The 22,911-nt window shown below is 38.4% G+C and overlaps 1 protein-coding gene across 1 annotated transcript in view; it reads right to left on the bottom strand.

Moving 5' to 3' along the window:
• Positions 1–22,911, bottom strand: part of LOC137601442 (collagen alpha-1(XIV) chain-like) — a 72,826-nt gene that overhangs the window by 21,920 nt on the left and 27,995 nt on the right. The window contains exons 24-35 of the mRNA XM_068323623.1: positions 19,032–19,175; positions 18,658–18,822; positions 18,429–18,467; positions 18,152–18,290; positions 17,490–17,632; positions 16,115–16,224; positions 11,211–11,354; positions 9,264–9,341; positions 8,864–8,950; positions 5,444–5,497; positions 3,165–3,260; positions 1,369–1,422 (exon numbers count right to left, since the gene is read on the bottom strand). Of these exons, the coding sequence (XP_068179724.1) occupies positions 1,369–1,422; positions 3,165–3,260; positions 5,444–5,497; positions 8,864–8,950; positions 9,264–9,341; positions 11,211–11,354; positions 16,115–16,224; positions 17,490–17,632; positions 18,152–18,290; positions 18,429–18,467; positions 18,658–18,822; positions 19,032–19,175 (1,253 nt within the window). The remainder of the gene's footprint in view (positions 1–1,368; positions 1,423–3,164; positions 3,261–5,443; positions 5,498–8,863; positions 8,951–9,263; positions 9,342–11,210; positions 11,355–16,114; positions 16,225–17,489; positions 17,633–18,151; positions 18,291–18,428; positions 18,468–18,657; positions 18,823–19,031; positions 19,176–22,911) is intronic.

A 22,911-nucleotide genomic window follows, 5' to 3' on the forward strand; every position in this document is an offset into this window, starting at 1 on the left:
TATTTATTTCCATGTTTTCTTATCAAAGTTAATGTAGGCTGTATACATATACTGCAGACGTCTCAGTAAAAATATGACTTCACTAGGAATAGTGCATTGTAAAAACTGATCATATAAAAATAAAGTGTGAAAAAAACACGCAGTAGAGACAAAGAGAGTGCCAGAGAAAGCTTGTGTGGGCAATTGTTCTTTTTAGCTCTGCTCTGTGGTTTATCTGTGCAGACTGGAAATGAACAGAAACAAAGATTTGTCCTGTACATATCCGTTAAGAATCATGTATCTTGCCTGCCCTGTGTTACTGTCAAATGTGACGAACCCATCGAGGAAAAAATCTCTCACCTACATCCAGCTGTTTCAATTCCCTCAGATTTCAGTTAATATTTTTATCTTATTAATTTATAAACTAATACATTTCAAACAAATCAGACATGTGCACTGGATATTCCCTGTCAATCCCACTCATACAGTACATCACTGTTACGATGTACACAATGTTAACATAGATTGTCACAGACAGCCGTCCATGGTCACATGATTATTCACTGGTACACTAGAAAACCACAGTTCAGACTTAAACAGAGTAAATGCAGATGTCGTTCATGGGTCACTTTTAAAAGTAGATGTAAGCAATTTGTCAGAGGATTCAGACATAGGAAGCAAATTGGATTTGAGCATGAATATCTTCTAAAAACAGCTTTAGATAGTTCCTGTTCATGTAACTCAGAAAGGAGCTTTCCTTTGCTGAAAACAATGATGTGCCCTGAGCCTCATTTTTGATTCACCACATGTGAAGATTAAAACATTTGGAGGAGCAAACAGCTTTTCCCGGCAGTGCGGGGAGTGTAATGTATCACAAAAGCTATTTCTATAGATGTGTCAAAAAATAATCCTCTAGAATTATGTAAATGACGGGCAAGGACAAGAATGCTTCTCATGGTATGAATTTACCAGAACATTGATTCTGTCCTTGTCCAAGGCTCCCAGTAGAATACCTTTAAATTGATTTAGTACTGCCTGATTGGTTCACTGCCCAATAATGGAGACACTGGTGATGATAGTTCACATCTCAATGGTTCCATTGGAATGCAGTTTCCACGCACAAGAAACACACACACACACACACACACACACACACACACACACACACACACACACACACACACACACACACGCACGCACAGTATTTTCTTTTTAAGACAATGCAATTGCATAGTTGTTTTATTTGATGGCGACAAAAATAGTCCAAAAAACATTGCATGTTTTGTCAAAATCAGGAAAAGTTCTGTGTTGTGATGTTGTCTGAACGGACACATAACTCATGTCAATGTATAATGTCAATTATTTTTGTTTGGGGGGGGGTGTCCTTACCATTTGTCCAGCCGGGCCAGTCAGTCCTCTCTCTCCCTTCTGTCCAGCAATGCCCTGTAAAACACACATCGTCTGATCTCAGTTGGAGCGCTGGTCATAACGTGAGCTACCAGACGAATGAATAAACCAAAATGAGCTACCTGGATGACACAAAGGCCACCAGAACAGCTTAAATGTGTTTCGGACTAAACCTTTCAGAAGCCTGGTTGTTTATCAGAGACTTTCTTTAGCGCTTAGTTGTAGGCAGTCAAAGGTTAACTTATGACAGAGTTATTGACATTTTAATACTGACTGATTGAACTTGTGGTGTGCATGTTTTGGTCAAATAAAAATACCATGAAAATAGCCAAAGTACTTGTGCCCATTGGTGTGTTGGTTTCAAAAAGTCTGGTATCTTTTGCCTTGCTATCTTTACATAGCAGTACGCAAATTCACTACTGACCAACAGAGTCATAGTCAAGAGCATTTTTCCTGCTTTTTTAAATGCCCATCATTCCGATCATAACAGTCCACATTGTCAGGTTCTCAGTATACGTAAACTGTTTTAGAGACATGCCATAGTTTTCCAGAGCAGTTCAAATGGTCTACAAATCTACATTTTGTTCCACATGCCACCCACTCCAAAAGATTATCTGTCAAATTTAGAGCCTGACACCTGCATAGACTTTTCATTGAACCTCTACTAATGCCTTTTGGCAACATTATATTTAATTAAATGTAATGTGAGAGCTTTTCAGGAGATTTCTTTACCGTGCTGTATTGATGTACTGTACACATGGGGTTTTTTTGTTTGTTTTGTGTCATCTTCATCGAATGAGGGCTCATTTTAAAAATTCCATACACATCACATCACAAATATCAAGAATGAAACTATTGGCTTGGGAAGAAAAGAAAAAAACAATCCACTTAAACAGCTCTGATGGAGCTCTGGATTTCTCTTGACAATTCTGTTCCTTAAATAGTTTTACTTTATGAACTTTATGAACTATAGTTTTACTTATGAACTTTAACTTTATGAACTTGGACCCTATGTGTGACACTCTGGATGTGTAGGAGACCGCAAAACCACCATTCACAGTAAATCCTGTCAGGGTGAACACAATAATATTGAGATGCTGTGCCTTGTGCACAAGGGTGTACCTCCACTCTTTTAATGGAAACACACACACATACACACACATACACACACGCACGCGCACACACACACATACACACACACACACACACACACACACACTATTTCTGCTCTTGAGATCACTGCGGGTAAAGTAATTAATGTTTTCCTCATGAATGGCATATTATTTCAGGCACCTGAATCCCACCACTGTAAAACAGAAGGTTAATTTTTATGGCCTGGCTCACCTGACCAAAGGACAATAGCCCACACCTTGGTGAACACACACACACACACACACACACACAGAAGGACAAGCAGCAGTCCTGTATTCTGCAGTTATACACTAGTGTATGTAATCATATTGCTCACAAGACAATAGATATGAAAATGGCTCCAGCGGGGCCCGAGGACCACACACCGGGCCCTCAGTGAAGAGGACAGGTGTGATGGTCCTTAAATACCAATGAGCTTTTTATTACAGACTTTCTGTAACCTCTGAGTGACTGGTGAGATTCAAATGACAACCACCACACTTTCTATAAATATGCCTCCTTCACAAGCGTACATACATACACACACACACACACACACACACACACACACACACACACACACACACACACACACACACACACACACACACACACACACACACACACACACACACACACACACCTACCGGGGGTCCTTGAATAGAGAAACCACTGGGTCCTTGAGGGCCAGGTGGTCCTGAGGGTCCAGGAGGACCGTTCTCTCCCACTGGCCCTTGAGGTCCCTGTGAAAACAACCCATTTTAGTATTTTAAAAATACATTTTTGGTACCAGCTTTCATGAAACATGGGATACATGCTCCCATAACTTTATATCTGCTGAGGTGAGGGCATTTCCCCACAAAAAATATCCGTTTAAAAAATATATCTTTAAGAAAGTAAAAGCTAGAAAAGCGTGTGAACATTCATGCTAGTTTTACCTCCACCACTACATACCACAGACTGATGTTACATAGTTACACAGGTAAGGTGGCAGATTAATCAGAAATCAGAATGAACAATGCTATTTCAAATAATTGGAGAAATGCATGGACCAAGCCTTCATGTTCAATTTGTACAAACATGAAAGTATAATTTATTAACACTGGTTTTATTGATTGTAAAGTACATTTATGGACATAAATTTGGATACATTAATATCAGATTGTATAAGACGTTCACTGAATCAGAAATATTTACTTCACTTTGATTATTTTTGGCTACTCACTGTACGTGAGTTGCAAACAGGTTTCCTGCAGAGAGTTTCTTCAGCCATAGATTTGTAGCATTTGAAGCCAACGTAATCTCCACTTGACTACATTTATCGTTTTACTACTAATTTCTACAATTGCTGCTGCCCACATTCAAAAGAAACTTGGAAACAGAATTTGGAATTTAATAGCTTTTATGGCATGTTTCAATAAATAGTAAATGTCACTAAAACAATTTGAAGAGACGTACAATTCACAGATGGCTAAACTTTAAAACACTTGAAGGTTTATTTTAGTAACTGCAACATTTCTTTTCTTTTTTCTCTCTGTGTGTGTTGCAATAAGCAACACATCCAAACTGATTAATGACAACAAATTTGGATGAATTCATGGAGGAGCTGTTCTCATACAGTAAAATAATACGACTATTCAGACAAACTTGGCTGTGGCTGCAGAAGTACACATACTGCTGATGTTTGACCTGGCAGGCATGGATCAACATAGAGTATTTAACGTACTGTATAGCAAAAGCCAGCAGGACCTAAAACCATATCCCACTCAATTACACCTGTCAAATATAAAACACTTGGCATGAATCTGACACTGTTCTTTCCCTGTAGCATGTGGACTGATGTGTGCACTGCACAGAATATACTGTCATTCAGTAAAATCAAAGAGGCACATAATGTGGTTGAAATCATCATGATTGTGCTGCATGTCTGAACAGAAGTGGCAGGATCCCAGCTGTTTCCTTCAAGACCGAAAATATCAAAGCACATTTTCTTATGTCCAAGACTAAATTGCAGTCATGGGAACTGTTGGTATTGAGAAAATTCCAACAGCTCCAATCCTTGTCCTGATTGCTACAGCTGGATGGGTTGTAACAGCTTGGAACAGACTACCATACTGTAGCAAATTGTTTATTAAAAGAGAAGGGTTTTTGTTTGAACCGTAGAAGACAATGTAGAAGCAATGACATCACAGCTTGACTTTAAGAACAGGTCTTACGCAAGCTTTTTTTTTTTTTAAATAACCTCTCTGCCTGAGGGTGTCTCATGTCCAGGCTGGAGGAGTGATGAGTTGCGTTTGAAGAGGCTCTGTTTGTGAGTCGGGGGGATATTCTTGCTCACACCTTGCTTCTTTCTTTTAATCAGAATGATGGCTTTTCTATCCCCTGGAGGCAGAGCAGTGAACCAGCATGTTCAAATTATGAATAAAAACCTATTACAAACAAGAATCTCACCATGTCGTGTGGGCTCCCCACAGAGGAGCAGGCGAGCTGTTTGCTACCAGTTGATAAATGATCCTGAATGTTTCGCCTCATGCAGAGTTCAGAGTGAAATCTCGTGGGTCTCAGATATGCAGTCAGTTTGATAGAAGAGGTGGGTTTAAACTCTCAGATTTAGAAGGTTCAAGGTCAGTTTATTCATAAACAAAAACTTAAGAGATGATGTGTTTGTGTGTGTGCGTGTGCCTGTGCGTGTGCGTGTGTGTGTGTGTGTGTGTGTGTGCGTGTTGCATGTGTTTGCGTGTCCTTTCCCGGCTGCTCCCCATCCAGTCTGAACATCATTGCTATTACTGTGGCTCTTCTTTTCCCAAACATGGGAACAAGTGACTCAAGCACATGAGAGATGTTAGATACCATTAAAGGCTTATTCTGTACTAGATGTTTTGATGAAGAATAAATTAGCTGTGAAAGTGGGCTGCATGTTACAAACCGTCACTCCTGGATCTCCTCTGTCTCCTCTGGCTCCCCTGGTACCCGGGCCACCCTGAAACACAAACCAGAGACATGCTGTGAAAAGTCTCTGAAATTGTATGTTGACAAAGACATTGATGGCAGAGAAACATGCTCCACTAAAATATGCATCCATAAGATTCTCTTTCAAGCAAGGATACGGGAGCTCATCTTTGAAACTGGAATCGCGCTGACCTTGATAACGGATTATTAATTTTATGTATGGAGGCCAACACCGATCTGCACTATGAGGTCTGGATTTTATTGCACCGCATCTGAGAGTACCCCCTACCCACACACACACACACACACACAAACCCGAACACAACTTAACTTACCAATGGGTATAGTTAAAGTAGTGTACATTCACATATACTATAGTTATTTTTCCTATCTATACTGACGTTGAAGTGATCTGTTCCTATTTTAAAGGTAAAGACTTATGTCTGCTGCTCTTTTAAGAAGAACTTTTGAGTAAGAATCAAATGGCGTCCATTGAGTGGACTGACCCTCAGACAGAATGGGCTGGAGCAGTCTGTGTTTTTTGTACTCTTGGAGTGATTACTAACTGATGTTTACATTCAGCAGAATCTGTGCCAAATCACAGATTGCAATTCAACACGGACCATCAGTATTATTGCAAACATGACTCCAAGATTCACATAATCTGAAGTGGGCTGTTGCTATGTGAAGCAGAAAAAGACCCAAGGAACAGCATAACAGTGTTTTGGATGATGATAGTGAGTGTAAAACTGATGCAATCCAGATTGCTTTTTGATAAGACAAGACAGCCTAAACCAAGGGGCCACATCTAAAAAAGAATATGTTGAGCACTAACAAACTCTATAATCTAATGAAAGCTATTATAGCGTGGTTATAATAGCTTTCCAAGAAAGTATGTTCATTCATTCTTTCCATCACACTGCATTTTTTTGGAAGTGGGAAGAAGCCGGAGAACCCGGACAGAACCCACACGGACACGGGGAGAACACTCCACGCCGGAACCACCTTGCTGTGCAGTGACAGCGCTACTCACCGCGTCAGGGTACCGCCCATTAAATTATCTATTATTACAGTAAAAAAATTTTGCAACAACAATCACAGTTGAGTATATTTACACGAACACACAATTTTTCTGTTTGCCAGATAGTTTAAGAAATAAATGTCAAAATGGTGCTACTGAAAACTCGAAAAATGTTCAAGATCAGGATAAAAACTTTGCATCCTGTTGAATTTTCACCTGAAAGCTTCCACAAATCTTTCACGAGCAACAGCATGCTGAGAAAATCCACACAAGCATGTGATCTGTCTACTAACAAGCAAAATCTACGGTAAACATCTGGAGATTTTCAACGATATCATTCAACTTACAAAGCATAATTCAATCTGAAATGCCAAATTAGACTTTGGAACATCTAACAGGAACATTTAACAGGAGAAGAACCATTTGAGGCTCTGATCTGTGGCTGGATTTAAGAAACACTTTATTCGAAGGTTAAGGGGAGAATACTTTGTTCCAAATGTTCTGGAAAATAAATTAAGTATGTTTATCTGTCAGGAAATATTTCACTGATCTCTATTACTGTTTCAGAAACGGTCAGTCATTTACATGAATTAAAAATATTTTTTCTAATATTTTTTCATCTTATGTTTAGCCTCAAATTCACTCTACAAAAACACTTTTTTGTTTCAATTTTTTTCAATAAAATGTATTTTCTAAGACATAGATCTGATGCATTTTAATAATAATGTCCACTTCCCTTCAATTTTTTTTTTACTTTGGACTGTTGTTTGATGGTTCAGGCGGTGTCTCAGGCATCACTGTGGATTCGGGCAGCCATTTAGCTTTCTTTTCACTCCTTCTTTTCACACATTGTCTACAAATTCATTTTTTACAGTGGAACTTTCTTTTTACAGCTTTCCTGTTTGTAGACAGCTTGTCTTCCAGGGGGAATACAATAAATTCACTGTGTTAGCAGCCATGATATTGTGTGAACAAGGGGAATGACACTGTCTTTTCTTCCTTCCATGGACCCCACTGATTGTAGTATATGTTTCTCAGAACAGAAGTGGCTATAATTCCACCATCAAAGCATTCATCTATAACCATATGCTGCAGTTAAAAAGTGATTTAAAGAGCTCATTCAATGCCAGGGAGACAAATGCAGGCATAGAGAGGCATGAAGTGAAAATAAAAAAAGAGAAGAAAGGCCTCCGGCATGTGGATAAAGAGGAGTTAAAAGAGAAACCAGAAAAGAAGAAACAGACAATGAAAGATTGAAAGGGCTGCTATCGAGCGCTGTTATTGATCTCTGGTTATGAGAGAGATGGAGTGGAAAAGCACAAAGGAAAAAGGAAATGGAAAGAGATGGATGTGATCAAGGTTAATGTACATATATTGCATTATAAATACATTTAGCTGCCGTCTGCATGTGTGTTTCTGAATGGAGAGATGCTGCTTAAAATGGTGACAACACAAAAACACAAAGCTGTGGCCTGTGGACACGACCACACACAAGTGAGTGGATGCGTCTCATTGGACGGAGTAGAAACTCAGAGGAACCGTAATCCGCTGTGATAAATTGCATCATTGTCTTGTAATTATTTTCTTGAACCATGTAGCTGCTGATCCAAACTGCTCTTACTCTTACTCAGTGCTAAAGGGTACACCAGAAGATAATACCAAAGAAAATGAGAGAAAGTGATAAAGAGATTGGAGGAAAAGAAGACAGGAGCAGACGAAAATGATGTGTGAAGAGAAAGAAGAAAGAGAAAAAGATGATAGACAAAAGTCCCAGGCTGTAAATAAGCTCATTTACTTTCTCGCAGCCTTTATCGGGTTTTATCTTCTACTCCGTGAGCTGAATGTAAAATTTCTCTAACATGTTTTCAACCCAATAAACTGCTTGAAGATTCCCAATTCTCTATTTCACAGGTTTATAAATATCAAGTCTAAGATCTTATCGGATCGAATTTAATTGCGTTTGTACAGCAGATAACCCGTCGACTGTCGACTGATAAACATTCTTTGTGTGGCAATAAACATTTAGAAATTGAATTTTATGCATCGGATTAAATTGCTTTTTGTTTGCTCACCATCTAGCCTTAATTTGCCTCTTGAGGAAAGACTTTAACAATCAAACAGATGAATTAAATTGAATTTTTTTTCTTTTACTTTTTCATGAACGTGTAGAGGCTTTTTAATCAGATCCAAATAGTCAATATAAGGATTGGATGATATTCATTAGAAATTAAACTACAGTTATATGTAACATTAAAAAGAACAGAACATGAGACAGAGACAAGAGGGAGACATGGGAAATTCAACGCAGACAGAAAGAGGTTTTTTTTTATATCTGTGGAAAGATGCAACCAGAGTCAGTAATTATTGAGCTCCTACTTGCGGTCCAGGAGGTCCTGGAGGTCCTTTGCTGTCCTGGGAGCAGGTGCAGGCATGAGGCAGAGAAGGGCACTGGTCCTCAACCCTCTGGAAACACACATGAACATAGTGAGCATACAGCATGATCTGCATACAAGGGAGACGTGAGCAACGGTTTTTTTTTAAGTTCACCTACGTACACTTGAATCACTTACAGCAACAACGAAACATGTTGAGTTTGAGCGACGACTAATGAATTAAGTTATTAATAGCAGAATGGAAATCTTTTTTATTTGCGCATATGTACAGACACATTGTAGAACCTTAAAGCGTTCATGCAAAATATGAGTGTGTAGAATTTTACAATTTCAGAAATTTAAAAACTAAACATAAAAGAAAAATCCACAAAACAGATTCTCACCAGTGCTGGCAGCTCGCAGCACTTATCACTGTCGGCCCAGGATGAGCTGCAGATGATGTCAAACAGCTGGATCTGGATCTGTAAGCATACACACATACAAACCAATCCCAATTCATATCACGGTTACTTTTGGATTAGTTAAGACACATTATAAAGCAGAATTAAAAGAGAGGTGACATTAAATTGAACACTTGAACCGAGGCATTATGCAATGATGTCATTTGTGGTGATTCTATGTTGATAAGGAATGAGCAGAGACAGGTTTGTTTTCTCCGCTCTGATGACCAGCTGAGAGTTGCTGGTAGACAGATACGTGAAGTCTGGCTGATGTCTGGAGGCTCCGCTAGTGTTAAACTGCAGGATATGTGATTCATTATCATGGCTTTGAATCAGAACCATTTCATCACTTTGAAAAAAACAGTGCTCCCTGAGAGTTTATTTCAATGAAAGGGCTGTTTCTTCTGATGATATTTATAAACCTAATTATCTGCAATTTCAACAATATCTCTGTGAAACTGATAAACATGCCATGTACGACACAGACACAACTCTGAACTTTAGAATTAAATGCAATTTAGTGGACATCTGAGTGATGACACATTTTCCTCCATCCGCTTACGTCTGCTGCCTTCTTTACTTATGAAATAATAGAGGTCATCTCTCTGAAATAGGTTTGACTGATTTGATTTGTACTATCTTTTTCTGTAAAATATAAAGTATAATTTCACCACAGGTAACAACCGCAATGGAATATCAAAACATTTTAAAACCATTAGAGCACTCAAACTTGTCATCTCTGTCAGATTTTCTATCTAAAATACCATGAATTATTAAAATATATAGGAAACTGTACAACACAGAAATAAACATTTTGATGGGGTTTTAGATTTGAAAAAGTCTGCCCTCTGGCTTGAGTAAAATCGTCTCATCCCAGTAATTAGGTTTCTTCTATTCCAGCAGGACTTTTGACTTTGACAAGCTGCAAAGTATGAGTTTAACTCAATAGATACACACTTACTGTGATTCGATTGTAGGGCCACTGATGAAAAAAAGTTTGGGAAAAATTTCATGACTCATTTTATTCAGCAGACATAAGGAACAGTCACAACACTCACAACTTAAGAGTCCTCTGTTAACAGAAGCCGCTGTGGAGCCTGAGACAGAACAGTTCCTACTCACTTTTGTTCAGGTTTGATCAACTGAAACTTAAAAGACTTCTCTTTGTCTCAGAGATAGAAGCCACGTAAAACTACAATTATTATCTAATTTCCTACTTCTGTTTGGAGAGGGCTGAAGCAAAAGGGTTGGGGGCATTTCAGGTGGATACTGTTATATTCTAGTGCACTCTTGCTGGTTTGTCCAGCACTGAATCTCACAACATTTTCCAGCTGAATATAGGAGCAGCTATACGATTTAGAATCACTAATAGCTCAGGATCTGTCGCGGCTGTGTGTGTATCAAAGATTCTGTTGAGGACTTGTTCTACTTAATTTTTGTTTTTTTTGGATGGAGCTTAATGGATGGAGCTGAGGTAGCAAAGTTCACCTAAAGCACTTTGTACATTTCTACTCACAACAAATAAAATTCACTGTCCCAAAGTGACTCCCTGAACTGGTTATGAATGTTAATGGTCAGTAGTTTATGGACCATAACACACACACACACACGCACACATACACACACAAGTGATTGATCATTACAATCAATATACATTCAGATACCAGATCAACTTCTTTTACTGATCCTTAGCTGTAGTTTCCAGAGGCAGACCTGCTGCAGCAGGACCAGTAGATTACTCTACATTCTACAGCCCGCAAACCTTCTACTTTCTCTCTGAACAGCAGTCATCATTTTTTCACCACCAGTTGGAACCTTGAACATACAGATAACCCATCAGCTTCTACTCGAGGGGCATTAACTTTGGCCTAGACAGGAATTCATACTGACTGGAGCTGTATCGCCTTCTGGAGTTCTTCCCAGAATCTCCACTTCACCCGCAGCGGCGCTGTCAGCCTCATTCATTGGTTTCTCCTCAACCACAGAGCAATCCAGCACCACCTTCACTGAAGTCCTACTGACAACAACATGGAGCTGCATGGGAGAGAATGCATAATGACCACAAGAGGAAAAAACAAACTCACCTGTGAAGCAAAGATGTGAAAATATTGTTAGATCCAAACACCTTAAAATAACATCGGCTTAAACAGACATGAAAGGGCTGTCCACATTATTTAAAAGATATTTTTTCAGAGTCCTAAATTGTTCTCTATTCACCATAATTATTATTATCTTACACATACAGTCAGAAATAAAGGCAAGCACATTATTAAATTGGGGCTGACTGTAGAGTTATCAAAAAAGAATGAAAAAAAACAGGACTCCCTGAAGACCCAATATGAGATGTAACGATCGTTCACCTAAGGTTATCTGTCACGTGTCCTGATGGAGACGGAGATGTGACTGGAGCTGCCCCAGACAAAGACTCGGTGGGAGAAATAAATTATTACTGGGATTTCATTTCATTCCCACGAGGGGCAATTTTAGCTGCCATAGAAGCAGCACTGCTTTGTCTGTTCTCTTTTCACTGGTCCTTGCATTTTGGGTTTTACTACAGAACAGCTTTATTTTTTAGAAGAATAGGTCTATAGTTTTAAAGCACATTAAAGCATTTCCATCACGTGGCGCACAGTGATACAGCTCCACGATGACATATGCTGTGTTTTTCTGAACACATGCAGGACTCTTCTAAGTGCAGTATTCGGTCTATCTGGTGTCTGTGTGAGCTTTAAGTCGCTCCTTTGAGGAGACAGCTGCCGGTGCCAATAACTAACCCTGACTGGAGGGTTGATAAGCAATGACGGCGGCACCCTGCTATAGTATTAGCACCTCATGTTACATTCCTGGAGATCGCCCCCACTCACACAGATAGCACGTGCGCTGAAAATTATGACTTTTCTTTTTTGACGTTAATTTTCTGTCCTCAGTTCAGTTGTTTTTAATCAAGTTTTTGTTTATAGTTTCCTTTTTGTACTAATCTGTCTGATTGTGTGATCATAGATTGATTTTTAATTGCACTTTTTTTATTCCCTAGGGCGTCTATAGGTTGTTACTAACCTCTCTCTCCTTCTCACACTCACACACACACACACACACACACACACACACACACACACACACACACACACACACACACACACACACACACACACACACACACACACACACACACACACACACACACACACACAGAGTGCAAATGTAGACAAAGACAAAGTTCATATTTGAGTGTCAGGAGCTATTCCTCTACTGATGTCTGGACGGCTGCTTTTTAATTACTTTCTGTAATGTAAGACCCTTCTGTCTGCAAACTTCGATGAGTATAGTCAGGTGTGTGTGTGTGTGTGTGTGTGTGTGTGTGTGTGTGTGTGTGTGTCCGTGTGTGTGTGTGTGTTTGCTTATGCGTGTGTGTGTGCATATGCGTGTGTGTGTGTGTGTGTGTGCATATGCGTGTGTGTGTGTCTTAAGTTGAACTGTCGCAACCGATTACATTTAAATAACATTAATTGATGATAATTTAAGTACTACAATGAGGTTTGTCTTTACCTTTTTATATTACAGTCACCTTAAATTAGAATCTGTCAGGACTCAAACATCAGTTTTAATGTCCAGCATTCAAAATGAAGAGAGGAAGGTCTGACTACGAGAAGTGATGATAGAATATATAAGATATCAGACAGCACATTGTTTTTCACTCTGTGTTGCTGCTGGCAGGACAGATAACTGGCTGGAAACTACTAGATCCATTCAAAGCTAAAGCCACTGCCAAAAAAAAAAGATGAATTAGCCTCTCAAACACAAAGGCTTACATTTTGTAATGCAACTGATGTCTTATACATCAAGAGTATCTCTAAAATACAGCTCCTTATTTGTGTGTATCACTGTCAGTTAGTGGTTTTATTCCTGTTTTATCAGAATCCTTTTTTATAATCATTTTTTGACATGAAACCAATTTTTTTGAAAACCTCTGTGCTACATTATCTTTATCATGTTATATTATGTACCTAATATTTTGCGGTTATATCACAACTTGGGTTATGAATCTCATATAAAAACACAGAACTGTCAGCCGAACAGCATCTTTATTGAATGCTGCTGTCAAAACAAAGAAAAGTTGAACCGAACTAGTTTGTTTGTGTCCAAGGACACTGGCACCTCCACAGCCTTTTTTTCATCTCCTCCTTTATAAAATACGTGAACCATGTAATAACAATAAGCCGGCCCTGACAGGACACTATTCAGAAGAAAGAGAGAACATATGGATAGCAACCAGCACTATTTAGAACAAGGCAGTCAAAAACTGCAACATCCCACGACACCCCTGAATTCAAAATTTTACCCTGACCTACTTTCATAGGTTAGGGTCATTTAATAAAAGACCCATGATCCAACATGTAACTGAGGTTTCAGAAATGTCCACCTAGGTATTAAAGTCAAAATGTGACTTTGACATTGTGTCATCCCCTTTGCCACTGGAGTAATGTGCTTTTTATTTCATCTTTCCGTCCGCAACAGTTGTGAAGATATTTGGTGAACGGACGAACGAACACAAAAACACTAACAATTGCAATACATCACTGCTTCGTGGGATGTAATAACTAACTGAAAGTTGCTAAAACTGCTGAGCTGTGAACATGTTTCTAGGAGGAGACGAAATAATATTTGACATTTACTTGTAGTTACTTGCTTTGTTTCTTCATTATATTTTCTTCTTTCTAACAAGTTACCAACTTAGATTTCGCTCTTTCACAACATTTAAATCCTGACCATGAACTAATTGCCAGAAAAATTAAATTTTTGAAAACAGATTTTTGGAACTGACAAACTTGTTGAAACATTTTTCAACAGAAATTTGTGTGAGTGTCTGTATCATTTTTGCTAAACCTAGAATTTTTTCACAAGCAAAATGCAGATTCATACATCTGATTGTATACAACTGGTTTTTGAAGGGGGAAAAAAAATCAAACTTATGAGGTGCAAGTCTCATAAGTTTGTATATTAAAGTACAGTATATCAAATATGACTCATTGGCTTTAAAGGATTAAGATGTTTTGAGTTGCTGTAAAATAGAGAATTAATTGTTTTTTGAGCAAATTTTACAACACAAAAATACAGATTTAAGTGTTTGTAAAATATACAGGTAATGTGGATTAAATTTCATCATTTTTGGTGATACAGGAGTGTGTGATACACTGTTTATAATTTCTGTTTATGTCAATTTCTTCCAGTGGTTTCCTCTCTTGCATTACATCTGATTCTGTTTTCTGTGTTTGTCACAGTCTGTCTGTGTTTGCTTCACTAAGCAGTGACAGACCCTGATGGTTATTGCTGCTTCCACACAAGGTATCTCCATATGGTGATCCCGTTCTAATGGACACACAAACATCCCTATGCAAACGGACGCTCCTCTTATTCACTTGTCATCCTTGTCTGAACAGAGATGAATGCTTCCTCTCGGCAGACTGTCCTGCATCTGTTCCCTTTCACAATGCCGTCATGTTCTTCACCAGAAAGACAGAAAACAATGGAGAAACAAAAGGCAACAGAGAATGATGGACAGCTATTCCCTGACAACTGAAGAATTAAGATTAAGACTTAAGGCAGAGAATTGGTGGGCTGGTGTTGGCTTGTTTTCTGCATAAATCCAGGGACTCCGAGGAAAGAAATGCAGCACTTAAAAAAAAAAAAAAAACAATACTAATACTAATACAATATAAACACAATTTCATAAAACATGACATGAGTGAGCGTTGCTTTTTTTTTTTACTATAATTAGTTTTTGTTGTTATAATAAATTGTCAAATTGGCTTTGTTCATTTTGGCTGTACAGTATATTGACAAGGATCTTGAGAACCCTGTGGTCGAGAACACAACAAGAATTTGGAAAGCAATGATGCAATTTCAATGCAATAAAATATAAATAAATAAAAAATACCCTTTTGCTCTGGTAATATTAAACCTCCTTTTTTGTCTAGGTCAGACAGACCAAGCATTAATTTTGGTAAGAACTGTTAAAAACGCTTTTGTTCAAAAAATTTTTTTTTCATCCCATTTAATATCTTTGTTAAAAGTGCCTTTGATTCAGTTCAGTGCTTTTAAGTTCAAAACTGTCACACTTCATGACATTTCCCTTTCTCTGTTTCAACTTGTTTGCGGATTCTTTCACTTCTCCCCAGCAGTCTGACTTTGACACTTAACATTATCTCTGCAAAGGAAATTAATAATTATTTTTTTTTCCTTTTAGTCATTTGATTCTGTATGTGTACACTCTTGCATGTTAAAAAGTTCACTGATATATTTTATATTACATTATTTGAAGGTGTGAGGAAATTTGATGTCAGGAAATAAATGAGGAAAAAGCGGTGGAGAGTGGAAAAGAGAGAGAGAAAGAGCAGGACAATGATCACAGCAGTGTTGATAGGTCAGAAGAAATGAATGCAGTACTGGAGCCAGAGGATGACCCCACCCCACCCCACCAAAACAGGATTCATGACTTTAAAACTGATGTACTGTATTAACACTGCAGTCCATTGTCACAAATCTACCTGTTTCCTCTATCGAACTCTGTTCCAATACAGAAAATCATAAAATTTAGCTGTGTGAAAAATTACTTCCTTCAGTGTGAACCAGTAGCACAGATTGGATACACGCATCACACTTCATTTTAAAGTGATAACATATTTTAACCAGCAGAAAAACCTCATACCTAATTATAAATACATTAAATAGACGTCAGCAGATTAGCATTAACTGTATTCGACCCTTTCTTCATCAAATGTATATGAAATACAAACCTTGTGGAAGCTGCCATAGAACAGTTTTTCAATTTCTTTTCCGTCAAAGGTCACGGTTTGGAAATCTCCGCTGTCGTCATAGTTGCTGAATGACAGAGTCTTTAAATAGTCTGCAGGAGGACAAAGATGGTGGTGAGGAAGGAGATGGTCAGAAGGCCAGTGTGTCTTGTTACTTGGTTTCTGCAACATTTTTGTTTGTAAAAGCACTGTGTCACTACAAACAGCTTTAACATCTCCTACTAGTCCTACTTCTTCTTTTCCTTTCGGCTTTTCCCTTCAGGGGAATTGCCTCCATCAATTGCCTCCATCTAACACTGTCTTCTGCATCCTCTTCTCTCACACCAACTACCTTCATGTCCTCTTTCACTACATCCATAAACCTCCTCTTTGGTCTTCCTCTAGGCCTCCTGCCTGGCAGTTCAAAACTCAGCATCCTTCTACCAATATATTCACTATCTCTCCTCTGGACATGTCCAAACCATCTCAGTCTGGCCTCTCTGACTTTATCTCCAAGACCTCTAACATGTGCTGTCCCTCTGATGTACTCATTCCTGATCCTATCCTTCCTGGTCACTCCCAAAGAGAACCTCAGCATCTTCATCTCTGCTACCTCCAACTCTGTTTCCTGTCTTTTCCTCAGTGACACTGTCTCTAGACCAAACAACATCGCTGGTCTCACCACAGTTTTTGTACACCTACTAGTCTGCATACGAGAAATGTTAAATTCATGAAGTCAAAGCAGGGATTCCTCTAAGCTGGTTTTCCCTGCTTCTCCTGGTGATGGCAATAGTTCACCTGGTGACAGCTGTGACATTACGTTTTCCAGAACAAACAGAAGCACTGTGCTGTGTTCACCTGTATGTTACTCCCATCTGACCTTTATCATCAGTCTTTGGTTTTAAATGTGTCGCACATATTCTGTGCGACAATTCCAATTGCAGAATTCCTATTATACAACCTTCCATGTTACTCATTATATTCAGGCCATTAAGGTTAAGACATAATGAACGTACTGTATAGTAGTTCTGTCTATACTTTTCTCTGGAGTCTATTTATAGGGTTTTCTTCCACACATGCACAGACATGCTGTATTCTTAAGCTTGTGTAACTAAGTGGACAAAGAGTTTGATGATAAAATACAAAGCAGACCCAGGGAACCAGCAAACAGAGGAAGTGTGAAGTCAGTAGAGCTGCAGTTCTCTCTGCTCAGAATAAACTGGTTACAATGCTGTTGTCTGCTGTTTTATTTGTTATTAGTGTATTATTTCCAGACTTTTCACATCACACTTCTTACTTTGGCACACATCAAACTGAGAAGTCATATGATACAGTGAGAAAAAGAAAAATTAAAGATGCACTAATGATTCAAACTTACTATCCAGGGCCAGATCAATCAATGGCTGATTGTCTTTGTTGCGAATTCCCCACAATGTGAAGGGTCCCTGAGGCGTCTCCAGAAGGAGGCGGAACATCATAGAAATGGTGTATTCAGAGGGTAAACCTACAGGGTGAATATACCTGGATAAAAGTACATGCAGACACAGACAAACACAGGCAAATGGTCAGCTTAGCTATGCAATTCCTGAACTGGACTGAATTCCATATGTGCATCTTACAGTGTCCACATTTCTTTTCAACTATCATGCATGTTTTTTTAAGTACTTCTAGACACCTGAGAATGTTTTGACCACAGAGCACAGACTTCTTCTAAATATCTGCCTCAGATCACTGCAGCTTTGAATGATTTTAGCTTAAACTTTCCAGTGTTCTTTTCCACAGACTGAACAATGACAGTACAAGAAAGTAGAGTTAAATTTGCCTGATTAAAATCAGAGAAAATGACATCACAGGAAAACACTATCTGAGGTCATCATAAGAGCCTTTTAAAGTATCTGTTAAATATATATATGAATGGAAAAATTAACCTTTACCCTAAGTAAAGTAAATAGCAATGTATTTCTAGCATCTCTAAAACTGTTTATATTAAAAGTCATCTTAACACTTGAGAATTTTCTTCCTCCTCAGGACTTTACTCACATGGTGGGCTGTGACAACTGGGCATTATGGTGTAATCTGTATGAGGGGAAGCTGTTAAATGAACCGGGCTCCATTGAAACTCCAAATATTTTGCTGTATTGCTTCTCTAGCAGGCCAAACTTCTCCATCATACGAAAACCTGCAAGAGACAAATCCTTACTAGCATCATCTTCATCATAATCAACATTGTCGCCTTCACCATCATTAGCCTCTACAGGTTTGATGCAGACTTTGCGACGGTTGCATATGATATACTCTTGGCATTTACACCTCTTACCTGCCACTGTGTCACCATTTATCATGACAGATGGGCAAGCTGAGGGAAATAAAAAAGAGTCTGTTAGTTCATACACAATATATTCGAGGCTCAGCCAGATTCTCTTCAGTAATTCTAATTCTGGTCTCTTTGCCAACAAAAGTCCTTTCTCCATTTTCTATCTACCACTTCCACTCTGTTTCACTTTCCTGGAAGTTTAGCTCTTTTAAAATTTGGTGGTGTTACTCACTGGCTGCGGCCGCCTCACAGACAAAAGTAATAAGCTGCTCTTCTATCTTCTTCACATCATCCACATCATCCACAAAAAAGACGTGCTTCGCGCTGGGCTTGCTGGCGATATTCACCAGCTCCGCGTAGTCTGCTTCCGCAAAGCCGATGGCAAAGATGATGAATCCTGAAAATGGAATTCACCAGGAGAACTTTTAAACAAGTTTTAATATGGATAAGGATCGGGCACTGTTGAGTTCTGAGTTTCTTACACATAACCTACCTTGTCAGCGAATGTGAATCACGTGTGACACATAGAGGGTCAATAAAGTCATATTTTCAGAACATTAACAAGCAAACCTTTTATTTCAGTATTTTATCAATAAAAATGCTCACCATCCATCTGCATCTCCTTAAACACCTTGTTAACATCATCTTGTGAACGTCCATCGGTGAGAACAACCACCACATCAGGGACGCCTCTCCTGTCGCCACCCTCTGGGGTGAAAATGGATTCTCTCACATGTTTGATGGCCTGACCTGAAGGAAGGCAAAAAGAACATTGATTAAACAACCATTCCAGGGCTTCTTATCGTAGTCTGAATGTCAGCTGAATAATAACACATGCTGGAGACACATAAAGGTGTAGTATAAGTTCAACCAAAAAAAACCTGACATGTATGACTGGGATCAGCTGTTTCTAACATACTTCATGTTTATCAGATCCCTCACAGCAAATTCTGTTATAGTGTGTCGTGAGCAAGATGTGGGCCTCTTCAGTTCATGTTTGTTGACTATGTGTTAGGGATTACTGTGTAAGCAGCACACAATATCTATCATGTCAAATGATATAAATTACTGTATATAATTTGCTTGCAAATATGTTTTATTGCAGTTGAGAGATGCAACGTAAATCTAAAGGCATTAGTTACGTCCCATTCGACAGAATGAAAGCTAAATATGATAAGCTTAGTTATCACTGTCACATTGCTAAATACGCTCATGCCTGACGCAGCTCCTTGTGATAATTCATAAAGGTGAATTAACTAGGATTTAATGTTCATGTGTGTTAGTCGGGGAGGATCAGCTGTCTCAGCAGAATTCTCGCTGCTGCTCCGGCTTTTTGAGATCTCCAGCAGCGGAGCCTCGTCTGCCAACTATTACTGTATAAATGTTAGCTGTGAATGATCAATTCCATGATGGAAGTGCCTCTGCCGAGATATAATAACTCTATGTAACTACAAAAAATAAGTTACACAAATTTTTTACTGTGATAATCTTACTTAAAGGAAAAACTTGACCAGAGCCTAAAATGTTTGAAAAAATATTCAGTACTTCTATACATTTCCATAACACATAAAATTATCTTGGATTGCTTGGGGAGTTCTATTTGGACATAATGAATCATTCTGTGGCAGGACCAATACTGCAAAAATTAACTGACCAGAACACAGTTCAGTTCAGGAGGTAAATAAATAATGAAAACAAATTGATACTGTTGTGTGTACGTTTAAGAAACTCACCCAACCGTCCAGCCGTTCACTCCACTCTGTAAAGAATCTATTTGTTTTCCTTTAAGTCCTAACATATTTCAGTTCAAATCCAGTTCACAACTACAAGAAAAAAAAGAAACCTGACAAACATTTCTGCAGAGACTTATACGACTGTGTCGAAGCTCTGGAGGGGAAATGTCCTCCGGAAAATTCTTCATTAGGACACAGACTCTAGAGAATATTATTTTCTACCATAAACTGGCTGCAGCCAGACAGTCTTCACAATGTGATCTGATGCCAAGATGATGGTTGGTTATTTCTCCTACTGATCAAACAACTCTGACAGCTCTGAGATGCTTGCTGTACATGCTTAGCCTGCACGTCAGTCACTGGCAACAAACTCTTCATCATAAATCAGAGTAAATCATGCTCCATCAGAAAAAGTAGTCATGGAAATTCAGAGCCACGTTATCCTTCAGTACCAAACAGCAAAAGATGTCACAAAATATTTCTAACTTAATTTGCATAATTGGAAGATCCAAAAAATATTCTACCGTAAACAAAGTCAATTATAAAATGACACCATGCATAAAGTGTACAGTGGCACTGCTATGAATCTAAGAGCATACTGAGGCTTAAAGGGCAGCTATTTCATCAGGATTCTATAAAATTGAAACTTTTATTGGATTTCACAGTCCTGAATGCTTCAGGGCCAAAATACGTTCCTGATCTTCAGCTCCCTTATGAACTGTCCAGACCCCTCAGGTCATCTGGGACAGGCCTGTCTTTCAGTTTTTAGTCTTCACAGATCTGGAAGAAAATGCCCAGAAATCTGAAAGTCTGCTACAACCTTTTTAATCCTTTTAAATCAACACTAGTTAAAATTCATAAAATTGAAATTCCACTGTATTGTAACTTTAACTGTTGTGCCTCTCATTTCTTTAATTTTTCATTTCGGTCTTATTCTGGCTAAATGCATTTTATATTTTTATATGTTGTCCTAATTTCATGTAAATTTCAATAATTAAACTGAATTTATTTTCATTTCTTTTTAATATAAAGAAAAATAAATCTTTCCCCATCTCTGGAGAGGATGTGACAGTGTCTGAACTTTGCTAAACTTTTAAGTGTTTCTTTAAAGAACATTCTGAATTCTTTCACTGACAAAAAACACATCTTAAGCCCATAATTGTCACATTACTATTGATGTATTGCACTTATTTGGACAATAGTTTATCTGAAATTTTCGAACAATATATTCAAGAAATTCCTTCACCATGTACAGAAAGCAATGTCTGATGTGGTTCAATAAGAAATATTAAACATTTCAATTACATGAACTAAGGCTAACTATCAGTAGACATTATCAGTCAATCGTATCTATCTGGAAAGAAGATTTGAATTATTAAAGACTCACCCAAAGCAAAGTACCAACAGTAGTTACAAAGTACATTTACAGTGAATTTAAGAATGCATTTCTGATCAGTCTGATCTTTTGCTTCCAATTCTCTCCTGATGAAAACTGAATGTAAACTGACATGCAGCGTCTCCTTTATGAGTTCAAATGATCTAAACTGCTAAACACACACACATACAGAACATGCTGTCTGTAATGGTGTCTATCAAACCAGTAAACACAATGCCCTAAACATCACCACACTCAGGCAGGCAATTTCTGTTTAATGTCATTTTTTCCCCATCCTGTCCATAATGATTTGCAGGAGTACCTCATTTATAGCTCATCCGCTCATCTCAACCTGACCTTTTTATAATTGAAATAGTCAAACACTGCCATTAATCGTCCTAAAACCCTCTGTCCTTTCACATTTTCCTTCCTCAATCTTCCCGTTTTTGACAGTCTTTTATGGTGCAAAGTATCTGCAAACTTTGCAATAAAAACTCTGTATGAACTCTTGTTTGGCCAATTACTGCCACATCCCCTCCTCTTTCTTCTGTTTTCTTCTCACTAAGCTGTCACTGATGACACATGATAGAGTGCTTGGCCTATAAAGAGTTTTGTTGTCAGATGTCGACCAGTGATACATCTGTTTCTACATGGGGTGAGGCTGGAATTACAGCAGCTATGCAGACATGAAGTGAGAGACAAGTTGGCGCAAAGGAGAGGCCAGACACAGCAGAGGAAGAGCTGGGTAGGTGCACAGTGGAAGACAGGGAGGACAGCTGAGAGGGGAGAAATGTGAGAGTGAAGCACAATGAAGAAAAGAAAATCGAGTGGACAGATGAGGGGAAAAAAGATGAGTTAAAAAATGGAAAACAAAATAAAAAGGTGTAAGCGGATATTGAGTTCAAAATCCTGTCATCAATCAGCACTTCACAGCAGTTTATCAGTTTTCTGTCATTCAAGAAAGGGAGCAATAAAAGAACATATGTCCTCTTTTACAATCCAGAAATTTGGAACAATAAAATACAGAAGGATGTTTTTTCTCCATTTTATTTAACTGTGGATGACATCTGTTTAACTAGGAAGAGATGATATTAATGCATATTTCTCTAAATGTACACAAAACACTGCATGTGCAGGGACAGAAACTATTACAGGTGCTACTATATTAAATCAGGATTCACCAAACCACTCAGATCCTCACTAATAGCTCAATGAATAAATGCATAAGCAGTGAAATCCAAGAATATTAGCTTCTCCAACACCTAAATCATCAAAATGTTCTCTGCTCAAAGTTTATAAAACGGAAGAAAAAAAACCACACTTTAAGGTCTGAAGATGGAGTCACCATCTATATTGTTTAGAAATGGATACAGAAAAA

The sequence above is a fragment of the Antennarius striatus genome, chromosome 9 (genome assembly GCF_040054535.1).
Source record: "Antennarius striatus isolate MH-2024 chromosome 9, ASM4005453v1, whole genome shotgun sequence".
Lineage (NCBI taxonomy): Eukaryota > Metazoa > Chordata > Actinopteri > Lophiiformes > Antennariidae > Antennarius > Antennarius striatus.